Genomic DNA, 21,536 nt, shown 5'->3' with positions numbered 1-21,536 from the left:
CTGTCCAGTTCTTCAGGACTGAGCTGGTAGCTTGGGGGTCATTTGGGTTCGGATATTCTTCTAGATTCCTGTTGAGCTGCTTGTGCTTCACTGGATCCTCCTCACAATGCAGGAGGCTAAGTGAGACTTTGGAACTCATCAGGGTGCCATAAACTCACCTTAGGCCCTGGACATAGGGGAACTCCAGTCCTTCTGTTTTCTGCATGAAGAAGGAAAGGGGTGTGCTGGGCATGTGGGGGACAGAGTGGTTTAAACGATGGTTTGTGACGTGGGAATCAGTGGAAGCCTGTATTTTTGTGGCCAGGGGAGGGAGGCACATCTGATTTTCTCTGATAAGCTGAGTCCCCTTCTCTGTTTAAGATTCCATCTCTGAGGGGACAGCCCTGAGTGCCTCTGGACCAACTGTTATGCAAAGACAGACACTTTATTTTTATGATGGGAGCCATACAGGCACCCATGAGCTTACAGCCAGCAACCCTCTTCCCCCTGCCATAGGACTGAGCACTGTGACCTTGAGGACCTTGGCAGATTCCAAGGGTGGCACAGCAACTGACCACCGCCTGGGTGGGCTGGGCTCAGCCTGTCCCGCAGCCCAGGGCTGCTCCTGTCTGGTCTGGTTTCCTGGGTTGAAATCATAACCTGTCAGGCCCAATCTTGGCCAAAGATAATGATGCTCTGGCAGAGCTGGTTCGAGAGGTGGTAGGTGCTTGCTCTGCAGAGCCAGAGCGGGCTTCTTCCCTGAGCCTTCCTTTCCAGCCGTGGTGTGGTTTCCTTAGGAACCTGGGTCTGTAAAAGAAAAGGCTCCAGCTTCTGGGTTGGTTTAGTTCTGGGCAAAGATGAGCAGGAAAGGGCCCAGCTTCTTCTAGCTTTGAGGAAGCCGCCTCTTTGCATTCTTGACTCTCTGCTGCCCCCTTGTGGCTATGAGGCCAGTTGATGCCACACAGCTGTGGTGTGTGTGTGTGTGTGTGTGTGTGTGTGTGTGTGTGTGTGTGTGTAGGGAGGACTCAGCAAGACTGGAGCTGAGGCAGAACCACAGAGAGCTGCTCTTACATTTGCTCTAGAAAGGGGTTTCTCTACCCACATCTGCCAGATGTAGGTTGTATAAGCAACACTAGGGAAGCTGAGCTTTGGGCCATTTGATTACCAAGTGGGGTTAATGCTCATTTGCAATGGGAAGAGGAGATTAGACAGAATGAACAACTGCATCTCCTCTGATCATAAGGGAAAGCCCCACTCCTCTATACCAGAGCTGCCACAACCACCACAGCCTGGTCAACTTGCTGACCCCTGGGCAGGCGGATCCAACAGGCCATCAGGAAAGGGAGGGAAAGAAGACAGTCTGTCCTCAATCCTCATAAACCGTCACCAGCCTCAGACTGGGATCCCCATGGGTCACGACTCAGAACCTGCTGTTTGCCATGAGACAGGGGCCACAGATCTCTAGCTCTGACTATTATTCTGATTCTCTTCTAGCTGATAGAATCAGAAGGTTCTTGGAGGTGATTTTCAGTAGTGATCGTCAGACGTGGGTGTGCCTCAGAGTCATGGAGGAGCATGCTGAAGATGCCCACTAATGTCTCAGAAGAGCAGCTGGTCTTGTGTACCGGACTCCTTTTTCAGTTGAGGAAACAGGCTCGGGGGGTTACTGCTGAAGGTCAGAGCAGGTTCAGGGTTCTAGCTGGATAACTGTTCTCCAGTCCAACAGACTGTTCTATTAGTGTAGCCACACCCCACTGTTCAGGGGCGGAGATGGCTCTTGGACAAGCCCCTCAGGATGTCTGGGAAGGTACACAGGCAGCTCCCTCCTCCTACATCCTTTCTGTGTCCTGCAGCAGAGCAGTCACCAGGTCGATGACCTGTGAGGCTGGCTGGACGGTGTCGTACTCTGCAAAGAGGTGGCACACGTTCTCCTGTGGTTCCGTCTGGCTCTTGGCCACAAATCCAAAGATCCTGATGGGAGAGTGCAGTCTGAGTTGGTGGTGGGATGCAGGGGGCATCAGGCTGATGGCACTGGGGTGGGATAGTAGGTCTATACCTCATTCCTCCCCACACCTCCCCCAGGCAATTTGCTCCAGCACCTCATTATAATGGAGCTCTCTTAGGGAAATGCCTTCTCTCTGGGTTTCCTCCATTTTAAGGACAGGACCTCTGTATTTCCTTGTTAAGAGTAGAAGCTCCCTGAAGTCAAACATGTATCTTGACCATCAGCTTGGGGTATCCCTGTAGCCAAGGTTCCCTGACGACAGGGCCTGTCCCCTCCTTGACACCATGAGCTTTTAGGGTCAAGAGGAGGCCTCCCTCCTTTCAGAGATCCTTTGCTCTGTTGGGTCTGTCTGGGGCCCTGCCACAGGGACATCTCTTAGGGTGGCTGAGGGGGTCAGGAAAGTCTTACCTGGAGGACTTGCAGTACTTCTGCCACCTGTAGGAAAGGAACATGAGACACTGAGGAGGGAGGTTTTGCTTTATTCTGCAGGACCCTGGATGAGCAGTAACAGAACCTAGACAGTCAAGTCCCCACCTGCCCTCATTCTGTCACCCCTGATCTCTTGGAGTTCATGGCTCCTTCTGCCATCCCAGTCCCAGAGTCATTAAGAAACTTGGTGGGGGGGGGGGTGGCTGGGGATGTGGCTCAAGTGGTAGCGCGCTCGCCTGGCATGCGTGCGGCCCGGGTTCGATCCTCAGCACCACACACCAATAAAGATGTTGTGTCCGCAGAGAACTAAAAAATAAATATTAAAAAAAATTCTCTCTCTCTCTCTCTTAAAAAAAAACAAAAGAAAGAAAGAAACTTGGTGGGCAGCCATGCTCTGGATGGCCTTTTTTTTTTGGTACTGAGGATTGAACCCACAGGGCACTCTACCACTGAGCTACATCCCCAGCCCTTTTTATTTTTATTTTGAGACAGGTTCTCATTAAGTTGTTTAGGGCCTTGCTAAATTTCTTAGGCTGGCCTTAGGCTGCAATCCTCCTGTCTCAGCCTCCCGAGCTGCTGGGCTTACAGGCATGCACCACTGTGCCTGGCTGGCTGGTCTTCTTATTTTGACCCCGTTTTGAACTTACTTCCGTTGCTCTGGGTCCATGCTGCAGAAACGGAGGGTGATGAGTGGGTAATGGCGCCGGAAAAACACCCTGGTGGAGGCCAGGAGAGAAAGGAAGCCGGTGAGGGCCTATGCTGGGCCCACGTTCTGCCTCCAGCATCTCTGGGTCCCCCAAAGCTCAGATGTCCTGTCCTCCAAGAAGTCTCCCAGTGAGATCCTTCTGACTGCTGTGGCCTCTCCATTGTGCTTGTGCCTCTCTACTCCCACCCAGGGCTTCTGCCTGTGTCCTCACGTTATGGTCCTCTGCCCCCCGCCCCATGTCATTAACTTTTTAAGGATGGAGCTACATCCTGGTTCTCTCTTGCATCTCCCAGATAAGTGCCCAGCCCAGAATCGGGCTCCTGATCGACTGAGTCCCTGAGCCCCAGGAAGCAGTGATCTCATTCCAATCTGTGTCCCAGCAGTCAGCCAGCATCTGGCCCATGAACGATGTCCCCTCCTTGGGTGCACACTTAATCAGCACCCAGTGACTCCAAAATCAGTCACCATGAGGGAGGCTTGGCAGGGGGTCATTGGAGATAGGCCTGGAGAAGACAGGGAACTTGCCTGGAGTCACCCAGCATGTCACCAGTCCCATCTGGTCCAGGACCCTGAACTCTGCCTTTCTCACTGATGCTCAGCATCAGTCTCACCATCCCTCCAGACCTACGCTGCCCATCCCTGTAGCCCCAGGACTAGGGGGAAGGCCCTTACTTCCTCTGGATGTCAGTCAGGGTGATGCCCTGCTCAGTGACTTTGAAGTGGACCACAGTGGGTGTGGGGAGGACCTCTCTCTCCAAGATAGTTGAGATGGCCTTCTGCACGGCTAAGGCTCCCGTCAGGGTCTCCACGCTCACGGAGCTCAGGTACAAAGTGTGGCAGCCTGTGGGATGCAGCCAGGGTCCTTGGAGTGGATGGGGGAGTCACCAGGCCCAGATCTTCCCTCTGCCCAGAGCCAGGGGAGGGGGATTTCTTCTTCAGAATTCTCATGAGGTTCCCCTTAGAACTGGCCACCAGATAGGTAGGGAGAGTGTGACAGAGAGTTGAGGCCAATCTCAGAGGACTTTTGGACATCTCTTGCTTTGTGTTGCTCTGGCCCTTGGCCCTTTGGGGTGGGTGAGGGAAGGGAGGGGATGTTGCCTTGTGTCTAGGGTCACTCAGGAGAACTGCCTTCTGTCTGGACCTATCCCGCCCCCAAACCCCATCCCACCTCCTCCTTTGGTAAGAGCAGGGAGAGAAATTAAGTATGTGGAGGGGAGACATTGTGTCTGGGGGCACAGAGTAGGAGCTGTCAGGGAGACAGGGCTGATCTTTATCTAGCCCTTGGATGGGGGATGGTGGGGGGTGGTGGTGGGAGTGGGGGCAGGGTTCTTTCCTGTATTGACGCCCTCAGGATACCCTTCAGAGGATCCCCATCTAGACACCTCCTCCAGGGCAGGTATATTAGACCCATACGTACATGTATGTCCATGTTGGCACAGGATGGGGTATAAGCCCTGCTAGCACCCCACCCCCTTCCTTGGGGTCAATGCCTGCAGCCTCTCAACTTCTGGTTTAAAGGGGGGCCAGGGGGCTGTGACACCTTGTTAAACTGCAGAAACAAAGCCATGATGGGAAACATGTGTGGGCCTGTGTGTAGGGCTGGGAGGGGCCCTCTGGGGGCACAGCCAGGCCTGGCGCCGCCCCCACACCACTCACCCGCAGATTTCTTCAGGCAGGAGGCCGGGCTGTCTGTAGAGGAGTCTGAGGCCACCCCATCTGCGCCTCCCAGTTCTGAGCCAAGGTAAAGGAACAGGCCCCCAAGGGGACGGGGATGGAATGAGTGGACCCCCTTCAGAGGAACAGGCCCCATGAATCCCTTTGAACATCTCCTACCTCTACCCCCCACCCCACCCCCACCCCCAGGAAGTGACTGACGGAGAAACCAGGTGTGATTAGGGTAATTAGGCAACCAGGGCCACTTTAGGCTCCCAAATGCATTGCTTGGAAGTCTTTTGATCCCTTCTCCCCCTGCTCCCTGCCCCCACAGTGCCCCCCCCACCTCCCTCTCCACCCCTCCACTCTCCGCCCCCATGGGCTCCAGACCTCACTTCTTTCAGAACCCATCCCAAACCCAGGCTCTTCTTTGTAGAAAGTAGAGGTGCTTTTACACCTAACTTCCCCTGCCCGTCCTGAGGTGACCGGCTCTGTCTGGGCTGTGCATTTTGGATAGGGCTTGCTGATAGTCCTTGGGTGTGACTTCGTGGGCCTTTGGGCCGGTGTGAAATGGGACATAGCAGTACTGTCTACTTCATAAGGTCATGGTGGGCAGTGAATGAGCACGTGCTCAACCAATCCCAGTGGGATGGCGGGGAACCACCTCTGTTTTTAATTCATCTGTTCCGTGTCAGGCATTGTGCTAAGGGCCTGGTGGGCGCTCTCTCCTTCAACCTACATCCCAATGTTTTAGGGAGGTATGATGATGATTGTTCCTATTTTATAGAAGAGGAAACTGAGGCTCAGAGGTGCACATTCTCAAATTCATACAGCTAAGGAAGTAGAGCTGGACTTTTGTTCATGACTCTAAAGGAATCCACAAACAGGGTAGAATGTGACCATTGATAGCCTTACTAGTAGGAATGAACAGGCTTGGCATCTGACATTGCCTCCTTGGGGCTCAGACCTACCTTTCTGTGGGATGGCGAGTTTGCAGGGCAGGGCCAGGGCCATGATGGAATGCTGGCACACGAAGGCAGAGAGGCTCCCTGCAGGAAAACAGGTGGCCCTGCATGAAGAAGGCTCTCCTGGCCCACTGCCTGCCCGCCATAGTAGCTCAGAAGAGTGGGACCCCCACCCCAGGGGCCTGGAGGTTGGGGCAGCTCACCAAAGTAGGGCTCCTCATCTGCTCCTTTGAGATGAACCCCTTTGGCAGAAGACTCGATGAGGAAGTGACGGATCAGATCATTGCTGTCCTCACCTGGACAAAGGAAGAAGAAGGAGTTCCAGAGCCCTGTGGTAGCCAAACCCAGTCCAACTCCTTCCCTGACCCACCTCCTCCAGGTCCATCCAAAGGTTATCTTGCTGTCCCCTGCCTTGGACAGAACAGCAGTGGAGATCCTACGATCAAGGACTCCCCCAAAGTGGTGCCAACACATTTGCTCAAAGGCTTCTGTGTCCAGTCATTCCCCTTCAGGAAAACTCTCTCTTGGTTAAGAGTTATCAGGGATGGTCCCAATTACTGTTTAGACTAAATATCCGCTCTTCCGTCTGGTTTCTGTCTCTTTCTCCACACCCCAGCCCTGCTGCTATTATTTTCTACCAGATCATCCCTGCCAGAGCCAGGTTGGCCCTGGGAGGGTACAGAGTGCCCTTTGGACTCTTCTCCTCCAGCCCATAGACTCCCTCCTCGATTTGGGTTCCTTCCTTCTTGTCAGGCTTCCTTGGTAACCAATACTCGTCCCAGTTTTCTTATTCCAACAGTGAGATACAACGTAAAGAACGCAAGGTTGGGCCAGGTACTGGTGGAGCATGCCTGTAATCCCAGCTGCTTGGGAGGCTAAGGCAGGAGGATTGCAAGTTCAAGGCCAGCCTTGGCAACTTAGTGTCAATGTGTCTCAAATTAAAAATAAAAAGGGCTGGGGACGGTAGAGTGGCAGAGTGCTTGCCTAGCATGCACACGGTCCTGGGTTCAATCCCCAGTCCAAAAAAAATAGAATATAAGGTTGGAGTTTTCATTCTCCTTCTGACACTTAATTGCTCTGGGGTCATTACCTCTGAGCCTCAGTTATCTCATCTGTTAAATGAGAGGTACAGCCTGAAGCTTGGGGGAGGGACTGTGACCCAGGTACCTTGTACTATAATTATGTGTTTTCCTCTCTTTCCCTAACGCAGTGGCCTCTGCGTGAAACTCCTCTGTATCCCTGTTGCTCACACATTGCAGAGACCTCATAGATGTGTGCTGAGTTATCGGACGAGCATGTGAAATCATGAGAAAGTACGTGATAAGCTATCACATGTGTGATAAGCCATTAACACATGAGATAGGCTATCACATGCATGTAATGAGCTGTTGCACAAATGTGATAAGCCATTCACACATATTATTACATTAGGTTGATGAGACAGGGGTAGCTACCCATGAGAGCAACGTAGGGAAGGGCTGAGGTCTTCCTCTTCCTCTTCCTATTACAAAGGGAGAGCAGGGAATTTGGGGGTACTCAGGAGGACAGAGGCAACTCAAGCTGGCAGTGAAAGATTTTTTTTTTTTCCTGTGGTGGCTCAGGGCTGGAGGCAGCTGCTCCTACCCAGACTTGCTATGGGACTGGCCCAAGGTCACCCTGAAATCTAGCATCAGGCTGGGATGGAACCCACCACCCCTCATGGCCTCAGTGAGGCCTTGAGTGAGCACAGGGACAGGTGCGTACCTGGTCGGTTGTGGGCAGATGTCGGAGCCTCTTGCACCTTCAAGGCGAGGCCGAAGGAGCCTCGGTATGAGGAACTGTCCCTGATGACAAAAGCCCCTGGCTCCTCCTTCCTCAGCAGCTCGATTGCTGGAAGAATGCTGGGGTCAGAGGCAGACACCACTCCACAGGAACACTCTCTGGCCCCAGCCCCCTAGGGTCTTCCTAGAGCAGTCATTACAGAGTTACCTTAGCTCCCAGGACGTCCTCTGTATTGTCTAATGTCTACCATTTTTACTGTAGGTCCTATTTCTTCTTGAGGTCAGCAGGTCCTCTTGAGTCAGTGGGACTCTCTCCTATCTGGGCCTACTCTTTGCTATTCCCTTTTTTACAATGACTCAGGCCCCCATCTGCCTAATGTGTGGACCCAGACCTGATTCCTAGGGTCACTTGTCCCCTGAAACACACAGCTTCCTTTTACCTTGCTCTCGGGTGATGCTTGGTTTAAACCAGTATTTAGATGTGTCCATCACGAACTTCATGGTGGGCTGCATGTCCCTGGAAGGACCTGGAAACACAGAGGAGGGAATTCTGTAGGTGAGATGGAGGGTTGCTGAGGGATGATCATCAGAGAAGGTTGGAGACCCTCTCCTGCTCCTCCGCCCAGAGGTCCCATTTGACCCACTCTCCCTGCCCCCATCCCCAGTTATCTCCAAACTGCCTAAAGAAGCAAAACCAAACAGAAGGGTTCCAGGGCTTGGGTCATCTGGGACGGAGAAGTCCCCTGTATCCTTGGTAATGAATCAAAAACAAATAGATAACAAACCTGACGTTGCCTGGTGGGGACTGAAATAGGGATAGATAAAGAATTCTCAGACGCATGTTTGGTTTCACATTGTCCTTAGCAATTCTGAGTTCCTTAGAAGTATATTTGGCTTAGGAAAGAAAATTAAAGGAAAGATGTAGAGCAAGAAATCAGCAGATCTGTGCTCAGAGGTTGGGAGCCTGAGTATTTGACTGACTTGGGACAGTGGTTCAGCTCTTGAAGCCCAGAGGGGACAGAGTAGGTTCTACAACCTTTGATGATCTTTTTTTGTTTGTTGGTTAGTTAGTTTTTTGTTACTGGGGATTGAACCCAGGGGTGCTTAACCACTGAGCAACATTCCCAGCCCTTTTTATTTTTTTATCTATCTATTTATTTTGGTACCCAGTGATTGAACTCTGGGGCATGTGACCACTGAGCCACATCCCCAGTCCTATTTTGTATTTTATTTAGAGACAGGGTCTCACTGAGTTGCTTAGTGCCTCGCTAAGTTGCTGAGGCTAGCTTTGAACTCTTGATCCTCCTACCTCAGCCTCCTGAGTTGCTGGGATTATATGGTGCACCATCATGCCCAGTTTCTGACTGTCTTTAATCTTCTAAGAACATAGGAAATTAGAATGAATTTTGTTTTGAGAATGTTTTGCAGAATTTGATAAGATCCTGGAGTATCATTAGTGATATCCGGGGCATCACCATTGCAGGATGGAACTATCACCTGTCTATGCAAAAGTGCTCTTTGAAATGACAAAATGACCATGTTCCTGGCTTCCTAAGGCAGACAGCAATGGTTCTTAGTTTTGGCATTTTTTAAAAGATATTTTTTAGTTGTCAATGGACCTTTATTTTATTTATTTATATGCGGTGCTAAGAATCGAACCCAGTGCCTCACACATGCTAGGTAAGCACTCTACCACTCAGCCACAACTCCAGCCCTTAATTTCAGCATCTTACGAAGGTGTGTGGTGGTCAGTTGAGAGTAACTCATTATATAAAATGCACTACAATCACTACATGATTTGCCCAGGAAAGTGATCAGACGGATTCAAAGTCAGGCCTAATGTACCATTTTCTCCCACTTGCATTGTGTGAGAGTGAGCAGTAGGCTAGTGAGCACCTCACCCCTCCGCTCCACCTTTGGAATTCCTGGGACAGAGATAACTGAGGAAGGGGGAGCTGGGACGGCGTTCCTGGGGCTCTGCTCATGGGAGGCGTGCACCCGTGGGGTGCTGCGGCTCAGCCTTTGTGTTTACTGCTGTGGGTTCTTGTTGATTGTGCTCTTCTTGGACGCCTGCAGTCACAGACTCCGGGAAGGAGGGTGTTTGCTGTTTTGTGGTTTTCGGCTGTCTGGATCGGTATGCGTTGTCTCCATTCCCTGTGCGCCCCCTCTGTGTTCTCGTCATCCATGAACGTCAGAGTGAGCTCCGACGCGCCCTCTGGCTCTCCCTGGGTTAGTCAGCAGGCTTGCTCCTTCCACATCCCCAGGGTTGCCTGGCTCTGTTCTGTCTCCTCCACCCCCACTGCCCCACCCTAGATCTTGCCATGGCAATCCATTTTTCATACAGCTGCCAGCGTGAGCCACCAGGCCGGCCTCCCCCCTGTCTGGGACTCTCTGATGGTCCCCTGTTGCCTAAAGTGTAAAATCCACTTTTTAAATTGACATTCAAGGTTTTTCACAATCTGCCTCCAGATTACTCCCAATGACCTGCACCCAACATTCTAAGCATCTTCTAAATGTGTTCTGTGCGTGGTGACTGTGGAGTCCCTGTTCTCTCTGCGGGGAATGCCCTTTCTCTCCTTCCCTGGGCACACACCTCTGATCTGCTTTCCCGATCCAGCTCAGAGTCACTTCCTCTGTTCTCCAGACTGTAAGCATCACTCCTTCCTCTGTTGCCCCATAAGCTCGAGCGTCTTTACTTGTGCTTATCTGACTCTGTAGTGATTCTTGCTTTTGGTCTCCTTTCTAGACTGTGTCTTCACAACCTGGCCCAGGGTCAGGCACATAGTAGGTACTCAATAAATATGTTGACTGGCTATTATAGAAATCCACTGATGCTTTGTCTCTTACCCTTAACCAAACCTTTTAGCACTCGAGGTTTATAACTTACCCTCTGGGGACGTGGTGAAGGAGGCATCTGGCAGGGTCTGGCTGTGGCTCTTGGTGGCTTGACGGGGATGGCTGGAAGAAGCAGTTCCAGGCTGGACAAACCCTTGCTGTCCTGGTGTCCACTGGGGTGGGGGAGACTGTGCTTGTGGGCAGCCATTGATCAGCACAATGGGTATGTCCACCATGGAATTGGTGACAGATGGGGGGCAGCTGCTGGCATGCTCCTTGGCCAGTGGAGGAGAGTGGTTGGCTCTGGGCTGGCCCATGTTCAGAGCAGGGTTGCTGGGGGCCTGGACATCACTGGGTCTCATAAAGAGGGACGCTGGACCAAGGCTGTGGAGGCTGGAGGAAGAGCTGGCTGGACTTTCCAAGGATCTAGAAGATGACTGAGGGCTGGAGATGCTAGACTGGAGGAGGGACTGGCTGCTGCAGGGGAGAGACCAGGAACAAAGTGTTAGGGAGTCAGGGTGGACACTGAGGGCCAGAGCCAAGTTCTGAAATCTAGTGATCTGGGAGCCATGGTTTTGGCCAAACAGATCATATCCTGCTACCCCAAACCCAGATCAAAGAGCAAAGGGCATGACCACATTATCCCTTCCACACAGATCCTATGCTGAAGGTCAAAGAAATCTAGCCATAGGGTCTGTGGTCATTTTAAGTAGCCCATAGGCTGACCCCCTGCAGGCTGCATGGCTTAGGCTGGCTTGAATTCCCTCTGCCTTTCCAGCCAGGCAGGTCTGCCTGAACAGTCACACTGGTCTGTCCCCTGTGCATCACTCCCAGGAGCCTTGCAGTCAGGGTGAATATGGATTGGGCATATCCATGCTGATCCAGGAGCAACATCCCAGTTGGAGGAAGCCAGCTCAGCATCCAGCTGGTGGGCATGGCTGCAGAAACCCTGCAGGATGGGGTGTGTTTGCAGTTGTACTGCAAGGCCTGGGGAAAAGTGAGCTGGGACTGTTGCAAATAATGCCCAGGTATGTGGGCCTCCTTCTACCAGGTTTTGCCAGCAACAAAGGGTATATCAGCACAATGGCTTTCATTCCCGAACGTTTATTTCAGGCCTCCAATGTCTACATACATCCCTGTGGTTTGGAGTTTTAAAAAGCCCTTTCTGGAGATGGGTTGTGCCAGGGCTGGAGAGGAGACAGGTGAGCCTTATCAATGCAGCGGCTCCATTCTCAAAAGGCAGACAGATGGGAACACAGTTTTTGAATTAGATTGTAAATGCTTGAGGAAAACACGAAATCCCAATGGCTGTGATGGCAGAAAAGACAATAATCATCCTTTTAGTCTTAGTGAATGCTCAGATTTTGCTCAGATAGAGCAGGGTGCCCGCGGTGATTTTAGGATCTGTGTGGAAGTGTGTGCGTGCGTGTGCGTGCTGGGGAGCAAGGTTGGAAACCAGGGAACCTACCTCCCGAACACATAGCTGACATCAGACGCTGGACTGGCTGACAGCACAGAAACCCTGCTGCCCCGCTGTGAAGCCAGGGCCCTCAGTGGGGAGCCCAGGCCATGAGGGCCTGAAGCTCTGCTCCCCACGCAAGGGATGGAGACGCTGGGCGAGGCGGAGGGGTGAGGGGAGGCACTCCGGCCTTGGTTCCCAGAGAAGATGAGACTCTCGCTGCTGCTTCGAGTCTCTCGGGGGATATCTCTGGAAAGGAGGGGGCCACCACTGCGTGGAGAGCCGAATGGCGGTGTGACAGATGGGCTGGAGCAGCGCTGAGAGCCATCGTGGCACCGCGATCGGGTGGAGGTCACTTCGATGTACTTTATATCTTTAGGGAGAAAAAGCAGAACATCGGTGAAACCCAGGAGCCTGGACGCTCAGGATGGAAACGCTGGAAGGAGCCTGAAGACCCTCGGGTCCCTCCTCTTTTTACACAGATGAGGAAACAGGCCCAGAATCGGAATTAACACCCAACTCCACCTTCAGGGCTCAGTTCCAAAGTCACCCTTTCTGCGATGTTGTTCCTTGGGTGAGGAGAGGCAGTGGCCTTGGAATCAGACAGACCTAGGTTTGAGGTATGGACTCTGCCACTTGAGACCGGAGAGCTCAGTCAAGTGACTTTACCACTTATAGCCTTGCCCAGCCTCTCGGTGACACAGGAAAGATGAAATGGATCTGGCACTTAGTAGGTATTTAAAATCTGAGGGATCGTCTCCATCTTTCTGATGGAGAGGCTTCCAATGCCTTCCTCAATCAGGATGCGTAAGGGCTGTTTCTCTGTATCCACAAATGAAGGCTAGAGTTCTCAAGCCCGGTCACACCCTAGAATCATGCAGGAGCTTATAAAAGTCCCACTGCCCCATGCTAACTAGATCAGGATCTGAAGGGTCCCCCAGACCTCGGGTTGGTTTATGCTTTTGCTTTCTTAGTTTCCCAGGTGATTCTGATGCTGGAGCCTTAGCACCACGTCCCTTGGGAGCTGGCCATTGGCAGAACCTCAGGCTCTACCCTAGGCCCATGGAATCAGAATTTGCCCTTCTATGAGACCCTCTGGGCACCTGAGTGCAGAGTAGAGTTTGAGAACTCCTTAAGAGCAGGGCTGGCTGTGTCACAGGCCTCCCACTGCGGCTGTCCCCACACTCATAGCTGGTTCCCGTGAGCACAGGGGTGGGTGGGGGTGGGGGGAGCTGCTGATTTACTCCTGGGCCCCAATGCGGGCATCCAGGACTCTTGGGTTTCCGACACCCTGTTCCTCCTCCAGAGATGGAGTGAGGTGCCCTGTGGTTTTCCTGTGGGGAGGATGGACACTCTTCCTCCCAACCTGGGGCAGGACAGCTGTCCTGGTGCTGTACCAGCAAAGGTGGTGGAAGGTAGGGGTCTCCAGCTGCCCCCTGCTGGAGGGCTATGAGTCAGAGTCAGGGAGAATCCGCACCCTTGGCTCCTGTCTGCGGGCCTCCCACCTCCCCTGGGCCTGGCACAGTCACATCCCTCCCACCCCAAGCCTGTGGAGTCCCAGCCTGCCCCAGCCCGCTCCTGGGTAGGGCCTCCTGGCCTTGCTCACGGTGGAGCCTCTGCCTGAGCCTGTTGGAGTAGGGTGGAGGGGGTGGGTATTGCGTCAGGTGAGCGGGACTGGAGGGCTGACCTGGGCTTGCTGTCCCAGCCTGTGCAGTAACGGCTTTGCAGTCACATGAACTTGGGTGTGAGTCTTGGCTTTGTCACTTGGCAGCCAAGAGGCACTGGGTTAGGTTTCATAACTTCACTGAGCCTCAGTTTCCTTTTCTGCAGATTGCTCCCCTCCGGGGAGTTTACATGCAGAACGGAGCTGGAGCCTGGCCCAGGGCGGCCCTTGAGGCCGGGAACAGCAGATGCCCTTCTCCTTAGGAAGATGAGGGCACAGGGGGAGCATTTGGGGCACTATATTATAGGCTCTGAAAGAGAAGAGATCTAGACTGGGGTGGATTCTTCTGGAAGACTGGCAAGTGCAACTTCTATTTTTATAGGATTTTATAGTGTTTATATCCATAACTACCTTTGGACCTCATAACAGTCCTTAGGCAGGACAGGTATTGTTGTTAGAGAAGGTAACTGAGGCTTGGAGATAAATGGAACTGTAGCTAGCATTTATTGTACAATTTTTTTTTTTTTAAATAAAGACTGGCATTTGAGTGCTATGTACCAGAACTGCTGCAAATAAGTTAACTGTATTGTCTCATTGAACTCTCACAACAACCTAATAAAAGTAGGCAATATTACAGATGAGAAATCAAGGCTCAGGGAGGTTAAGCGAGCTGTCCAATGCCACACAGCTAGTGAGTAGAGGAACCCAACTCCTGCTCCTGAGTTCTTTTTATGCCTATGCCAGGAAGAGGAGTGGGCTCCTTGAGGCCTCATTTCAAGGGACCACTTGGCTTTGGGGAGGGCTTCTGGGCCTGGTAAATTTCCTGGTCCCCTGCTTCCTGGATCACACAAAGACCCCTGGGGGGTGGGGGGCTGAGCAGGCTGCGCAGGGTGGGAAGGGAAGGAGGAACCCTGGCACCCGCTGCTGTGCTGAGGTGGATGTGGCTGGAGAGGTAGGGGCCCCCACCCCAACACTGGGGTGCAGTCGCTGTTTACAGGCCTGTGGGGCAAGTCTGAGCAGTGCAGGGTGGATGCGGGCGCCAGCAGCAGGCCAGGCAGGCCGAGGGAGGGCACGTGGGTGGGGGGGTGGAGAGATGGTTATTAAATACCCTTCCCTCGGGACTGGCAAGCTGCCTCGCCTGGCAGAAATTGCTGGAAAATGAAATGTGGGGGCCTGTTCCCAAGATGGGGTGGGAGGTCATGGGAGAGGAGAAAGGAGGGATTTGGTGTCGGATTCTAGGAGCCACGCTCCCTGTGGGATGGGGACCCTGCAGGGCAGGCCTAAGAGAAGGTGAGCAGGAGGCAGAGAGGCAGGGGACTCAGGGCAAGGTTGGCCAAGTGCTGGGAAGGGCTGAGTCTCAGAAGTGGGGCCCTCAGGCTGCCTCCAAATAGATATTTTGTGATGCCCCAGCTGGCAGAAAATTAGCCCCAAGAAATAGAAAATGATGGTAACATGAACTTTGTTTTTGTTTAGGGGGATGCTGGGAATTGAACCCAGGGGCATGAGCCACATTCTCAGTCCACTTTATTATTTTTTGTAAATTTTGAGACAGGGTCTTGCTAAGTTGCTGAGGCTCACCTTGAACTTGTGATCCTCCTGCCTCAGCCTCCCAAGTCGCCGGGGTTACAGATATATGTGCCATGCCTGGCAGGAATGTGGACTTTGGAGCCCAGCAACGTGGGGTTTGAGATCTGACCTAACCTCCTCCTGGCCAGGGGCCATCGCTTCCCTCCTTGAGTCTCAATTTCCTTGTCGGTAAAATGAGGCTACCACTATTTCCTTTATGGGAGCATGCATTACACAGTCTAAGTTTTTTAAAAAAACTTTTCTCTCTCTCTCTCTTTTCCTCTCCAGGGGACATGTCAGTATAGGATCACCAATGGTCTGAACTTTGCCAAGGTGGGACAGGGAGGAACAGTGAACACCCTCCAATGAACATAATATCAGGATCCTCACCTTCAGCACCCCCAAAAGAGAGAGGATGAGATTACACAGCAGTGTGCGTGCAGGGGAGCCCTCCATATTGAATGTGTAACTCACCACAATTCCCAGAATTAGTTCCACTGCCCTGGGCCTGTGAGAGCTTTGTCACCAGTGCTGGTGGTCTGCAGGTGGGCTTGGGGAGACCTGAGATGCATGGGAAGGTAGCAGACCCCGCGATGGACAGGTGCCTGACATTCTTAGTGATGGTAGAGAACTTCATATTGGGAAGGTAACCTGGCTGGGCTCTCTTAGGAGGTAGTGAGCACTCAGGCATGAGGAGTGTCTAAGCAGGGGTTAGAGGAGAGGATATTTTCCCTCTCTATTAGAAGGAGCTAGAGCAGACCTAGGCAGCTTTGGGGGGACCCTCTGACCACTGCCAGCTCCCTGATCCCCAGAGTTAGGTGGATTATGTTCATAACACTGGGCATCCAAGGACATGGACCACTGCCCATCAGCCCCCTCCAGTGGGGGAAGGGCCTAGATGTTATCAACCCCCACCCTATGCATGTGGATGCCGGTCAGAGACTGGTCTTGCCCTGGCTGGCCTTGGATGTGTGGAACCCCTGCCTTGGGGCATGAACATTAAAACCCTGGGCTTGCTCCTGCCAGTCGTGATTAGGCCCAAGACGCTTCCCTGTCTTGCTTCCCTGCAGTGACGTGCCCACAACTGGTCTTAGGCTGCAGGAAGGCTCTTGAGGGAGGAGGCAGCTCCTTTAATAGGCCTGGCAGGCAATGCGGGTGGGAGGAGGGGAGCAGGCTGGAAGCCAGGGGCGGCCTAGGGCAGAGGTGCCGGGCTGACCTCCACCCCAGAGCCCAATCCTACCCTGGGGCTGGGCCTCCATGCAATCCCAGCATTTAATAAAACAGCCACCATTTGAAATGACTCATGGCGTGCCAGGGTTTGTGACAGCCAGCCAACAAATGCTACTTCTTTTAATCCCTGCAACGCTCCGTTTTTCAGATGGAGTTATTATCTCCATTTTATAGATGAGGCTGGACGACACAAAGAAGTGAAGTAAACAGCTTGGATAAGGTCTGCCCAACTCCTTGATTAGGCTCCTTTCTCAACCCCCTCAACCTGTTTTTCTCCCTTCTGTAAAATGGGCATAAAGTGCTCATCTCATGGGCATGAGCTGGGAGGATGGAGGATTCTATATACAGACCTCAGCACAGAGTCTGGTAAATAATACGTACTTAATAAATGGAAGTTAGGATAGACTCTCTCTGTAATTCTAACTGTGCCCTTGCTCCCGCTGATGGTTTAAACTCCCAGGAAGCCTCGGTCTTCCTGTCTGAACAATGGGGCTGCTGCACTTTGACCCTTATCCTCAGAGCACACATGAAGCTCTTTGTGTGGGAAACTGAATCCAGATGTAGGGCTTTCCAGATTCCCTTGGACTCAGTGGCGAACAGGGGTTGGCTTGTACCAGCTTGTTAAGTGCTGATTGTTAAATTTGCAAGATTTCATCCAGCTAGCTGGTTGCTAAACTCCGCCATTATTAAAGATTACATTATGTAAACTTGTGATGAAATAATTTAGAGTCCTATCATAATTTCAGGGGGCCCCAGTCAGGACCTAAAGAGAGACACTGCAGAATGTATGGTTCAGAAACTCCACATTTATCAAGCTCTTAACTCCGAGGCACGGCATTGCACAAACTACTTAGATGTATTAGCTTACTGACAATCTCAAAAAAATTCATACAAAACACGTTTCCATCACTTTCCAAACTCAGGAACCAAAGAGAACTGGATAGTGAGGGAAACTTATATTTATCCCTTTTGTGTAGCAGAGAAGAACAGAGAGGTTAATAACTTATTTAGAGCTGCACTGCACCTCCCCACAGGAGAGTGTCTCCTGTTCCTCTGATTCTATAGGACAGTCCTTCCGCAGGAGCTCAGGGACCCCAGCCCTCCTGCTGACACTGTGTCCCAGTCCTTACCCAGGGCTTCAGTTTCCTCTTTCTTGCTCCTCAAGGTGGTGCTTTGGGAAGGCTCAGCCTGGGGGCCACCAGCCCCTGAAGGAAGCAGCTGAAAGGTGGGGTCCAGTTCCAGGATCATCTGGTTGAGGCTTTCCAGTGAGAAGTCAATGTAGGAGTCAAGGTCCTGTGGGGTCCCCATGGCCTGCTCACCCGGGCTCTGCTGGAAGCTGTGGGCTTTGGCCTCTGCCTGTGGGGTCTTCTGGAGCCTGCTGGGGGGCGCCTTGCAGGGCACGGGGGCCATCAGGGCCTGAGCTCCCCAGCCTTCTGTGGTGTAATAAGGACACTGGGGCGGCAGGCTGGAGCCGGGCGCTGGGTGCAGGGCCCTCCTGGGTTCTTCACAGTGAGCCAAGCCGACTGCATGGCCTCCCGTCAGCAGGGGGCTGGACATCACCTGGGACATGGTGGGGCTGGCGCGCCGGGCGGTCTACCTCTGGCTCCCAACCAGCTCACTTACATCCCAGAGCTATCACTTGCCGAGATCAACGGACCTGAAACAGGTGAGGATGGGAACTGAGTTACTTCTGTTGGGAAAACTCCTGCCTCCATTGCTCCAAACAAGGGCATATTCATTCATTCATTCATTCATAAAAGTTTGGGTACCCAGATTTGCACCCTGACTCTACCACTCACTAGCTGGGTAAGTTTGGATAAGTTAATTAGCTTTTCTGTGCCTCAGTTTTCTCATTTATAAAATAAGCTAATATTTATGATGTGTTTGGGCCAGTGTAGCACGTCCCAAACATTCTGCAAGTGATTGTGAGATAACTTCAGGAAATGCTTATAGAATGTCTACTATATCTGGGGCATATTTATTCAATAAATTAGCTAATGTTTATTGAGGAACTGTTATGTACACGGGCCCTGATACTTACACATAAAGCCCTTTAAAGTCCTCATAACAACCTTATAAGGTAGGTACTGTTATCATCCCATTTTACAATGAAAGAACTGATACACTGAGAGATAAGTGACTTGCCCTAAAGTCACACTGCCCTCAAGTGTCAGAGCAGGACCAGACCCCAGGATGCCTGCTGTTTGGGCCCTGCACTTGGGCCAGTGGGTGAAATAGAGAGGTGCCCAGGTCAGCTGCTGGGAGCTGATGGGGTGGAGAGGAAGCAGGTTCTGTGGGTGCTGGTGGGGAGGTCAGGAGGAATTCCTAGAGGAGGGAATGTGGAGAGGAAGATAAGGAGGAAAAATAGGAACTGGTTGGGCAAGGCCTGGGGGAGTGAGGAGGCGGGGTGTGCAAAGGTGCAGCAGACAGACAGGGGCCATGAGACATCCCTGAGCATCCAGGAAACACAGAGAGCACCTTCATGGACGGAGGGAGGGCTGCTAGCCAGACCCTACAGGGCCTTGCAGGCTTGGCTCTGGATAGCCAACTCAACCCCGAGGGCAGCCAGCGGGGAGCCGCAGAAGTGTTTTGAGCTGGGGAGTGACATCATCAGACAGTATTCGCTCCCTGAAGGCTCATGCAGGAAAATATATATCCCAATGTTTTCATTTCCCTTACTGTGGAAGCTTCTTCCTGTGGTTTTCCACAGGTGGGGATGGGAAGGAGGTAACAGGCTGCTAAGAAAACTGGAGCTAAGACAGGCTGGTCACACTCCCACCACCTGCCTTGAGACTTGATGCCTGTCCCCCCCCCCCACCCTCAACTCTCCCCTTTTCCATGATGCCTCCTCCACATTCTGCTTCAGAGTCCGACTAGTGCGGGAAAAGGCAGTTGAGGCCAGCCTGGGACAAATGATAGTCCCAGATCAAAAAAATCCTACTGGTGTGACTCTCTCAGTTTCCTCATCTGTGAGATGGGGGATGAGAACTCTGCTTCCTCCCAGAGAGGGCTGTGGAAGCAAAGAGGTGCTGCTTGTGAAAGAATCACGACGATTCTATTTAGCAATTGGGCTCATGAAGAATGACACCCTCATCATGGTGGGTCCCATTCACTGAGAACTTGCCAAGTGCCAGCATTTGCATATGAGTTGCATGTAGGAACTGAACCCTCTCACAGTCTATTATCAGCCCATTTAGCAGATGAGTATACTGAGGCCCAGAAAGGTTAAGAAAACCGCATAGGACACACATCCATTAAGATGGCGGAGTTGGGCTACCCACCCAGGCCTTGGGAACTTGACATCTTAACTCCTTGCGCCATATGGAGTTCAAGTGCAGAGAATCACCTGAGGTCCCCACAGCGGCCTAATTTGCCCAAGGTTGTACAGTCAGTTAGTGACAGAAACCAGGCCTTTCTCTCCCCTCTTCCTCCTCCCGGGGCTCCTGTAGGCTTATTGCCAAACTTCTCCTTGGCCGAGACCTGGAAGGGGTGGCGCCTCCCCGGTGCGGGAAGCGTGTCTATAAATGGCAGTGGAAAGGAGTCGGCCTCTGCGCTCCTTCCCCGGGGGCAGCCGAGGACACAGAGCCGGAGCTGCAGCTTTTTCCACATGGACTCCAAGTGTCCTGGGTTTGTTGGGACAGGACCCAGACGCACCCTGCAGAGTTCTCCAGCCAGGCCCAGAGAGAAAGAAGGCTGGGGCCATTGACTTTGCAGAGTGCACCGGGGGACTGGATCTCCCCAGGACCAGGGCCCAGGAGGCCAGTCTACTGATTTGGACACAGCTTTTGTGCCAGCTTGGGCCAAAGTCCTTTCCTTTCCCGGAGGGCCTCATTGGTCTCCTCTGCATAATGGAGACATGATAATAACAGACACGTAAAACTTGTTTCATTTTCGCAGTAGTTCTGTGAGGAGGGTACAGGCTGAGGGTTTTGCTCAAAGTCATGCAACCAAGGGTGGAACTGGGGTTTGCATCTGGGCATGTTTGGCCCCCCCCTGGTCCCACATGCTCACCCTGGGCTGGTGTGCCACAGTTAATGCTGAAGCCCCCTTCTACCTGCCCCTTCTGGGATTCTGGAACTGAGAGGGTCAGACTGGTACTGAGCAAAGGTCATAGTCTCTCAGCTCTTCTCCAAATCACCTCTAGACCCCCCAGACAGTGGCCGGGGCTCACACTGGTGTTCCTAGATGCTGCTCCCTTTCCAGCCCCACCAACACACTTGACCAGCTCACTCTTTCCTGGTCTTTCCCGCTCTAAGTGGGAGGGGAGAGTTCCTGGGCTCCGACTGTGTGTGTGTGAGTGTGTGTGTGTGTGTGTGTGTGTGTGTAGTGTATAGTGGAGGGGAAGGCTCCCATCGGCTCTGCCCTATTTATGGGTCTCTCTCAACTTCTCCCTCTTCAGATGCTGGCTCTAGTCTCTTTCTTTGTTCTGACAAAGGCCAGAGCCAGGGGAATCCTGGGACCCCGACAGACCTCCTCTTGCCCTGGTTTACTCTCTTTTCCTACAAGTGCAGGTCAGTGAGAGGAGAAGGTGAAGCCTGAATCTTCCCCAGAGCACATCACCCCAATAGCCCAATCCTCTCTCCACCAATCCTCAAAGTGCGCCTCCTGATCATGCCTTTCCTTCCACCCAGACCCAGTGAGACAGGACCTGGAAGGGCAGGCAGGGACTCCTGGGACCAGACCCCCATTCCTGCCTGACTCAGAAGGGCACGGTGCTCTGACTGGGAGGCAGGTTCTGTGTCCAGTCCCTTCCTAAGCGTCTGTGAACTCAGGCCAGCCTATTCCGCTCCCTGGACCTGGGTCCTCTCAAAACCCACTTAGTTCCCCTAAAGTTATGACCTTGGGGTCTGTGATCCTGAGACCACCTCTAATCCACAGTCTCCTCTGCAATTCTCTCCACCTTCCCTCTGAGCCCCAGGAGAGCTAGAGAAGCTGAGGGTAATAGGTGAAATAAGTCAGGGCCAAGGGGCTGTGTCCCTCAGCTTCCTCAGCTCCTTAGAGAATACATGCACCTACCTGGTGTCCGTGGCTGGGCAGGCTGCTGTGTTCACCACTGGCTCCAGGGACCAAGACGCTCCAAGTCCAGGTGAGGAGTAAGGGGAGGCTCCACCTCACCTCCAGACCTGCCTTAAGAGCAGCCCGCCCTTCCTGGCCCTCCCCTACACGTGGCTTGACAGCACCAGGCCCCGCCCCTGCTGTGTACCAGTGAGCTCAGGTGCCCCCCCCCCCCTGGTGCAGGCCAGGGGAGGGGAAGCCTGGTTGGCGGCTGGCCCTGGTGCGGGCTGG

The 21,536-nt window shown here is 52.7% G+C and overlaps 1 protein-coding gene across 2 annotated transcripts; it reads right to left on the bottom strand.

Moving 5' to 3' along the window:
- Nucleotides 1–469: 469 nt before the first annotated feature.
- Tns4 (tensin 4) lies at nt 470–21,386 on the bottom strand. 2 transcript variants are annotated; one of them, XM_027922522.2, is made up of 13 exons: nt 21,267–21,385; nt 17,381–17,907; nt 11,801–12,164; nt 10,385–10,809; nt 7,938–8,024; nt 7,481–7,606; nt 5,941–6,033; nt 5,744–5,821; nt 4,776–4,850; nt 3,792–3,960; nt 3,061–3,129; nt 2,393–2,419; nt 470–1,950 (listed from the first exon to the last, which is right to left on the bottom strand). In XM_027922522.2, the coding sequence occupies exons 2-13, from the start codon at nt 17,817–17,819 to the stop codon at nt 1,809–1,811; spliced, it is 2,094 nt and encodes a 697-aa protein (XP_027778323.1). In that variant the 5' UTR covers nt 17,820–17,907; nt 21,267–21,385; the 3' UTR covers nt 470–1,808. The 2 variants fall into 2 exon arrangements, with proteins under 2 accessions (XP_027778323.1, XP_071458995.1); XM_071602894.1 differs by lacking the exons at nt 470–1,950; nt 2,393–2,419; nt 3,061–3,129 and having other exon boundaries at nt 3,841–4,022; nt 21,267–21,386.
- Between the last annotated feature and the right edge of the window lie 150 nt (nt 21,387–21,536).

The sequence above is a fragment of the Marmota flaviventris genome, chromosome 17 (genome assembly GCF_047511675.1).
Source record: "Marmota flaviventris isolate mMarFla1 chromosome 17, mMarFla1.hap1, whole genome shotgun sequence".
Taxonomy (NCBI): Eukaryota; Metazoa; Chordata; class Mammalia; order Rodentia; family Sciuridae; genus Marmota; species Marmota flaviventris.
Note: the sequence above shows the minus strand (reverse complement) of the source record. Positions and strands in the feature narration are given on the sequence as shown.

Excerpts from the sequence above, each read along its gene's own strand:
- Tns4 (XM_027922522.2), bottom strand. The coding sequence starts at position 17,819 with ATGTCCCAGGTGATGTCCAGCCCCCTGCTGACGGGAGGCCATGCAGTC. Across the intron at positions 5,822-5,940 it reads AGATGAGGAGCCCTACTTTG|GGAGCCTCTCTGCCTTCGTG; the intron begins GTGAGCTGCCCC and ends GTTTTCCTGCAG. Across the intron at positions 4,851-5,743 it reads ACTCGCCATCCCACAGAAAG|AACTGGGAGGCGCAGATGGG; the intron begins GTAGGTCTGAGC and ends ACCTTGGCTCAG.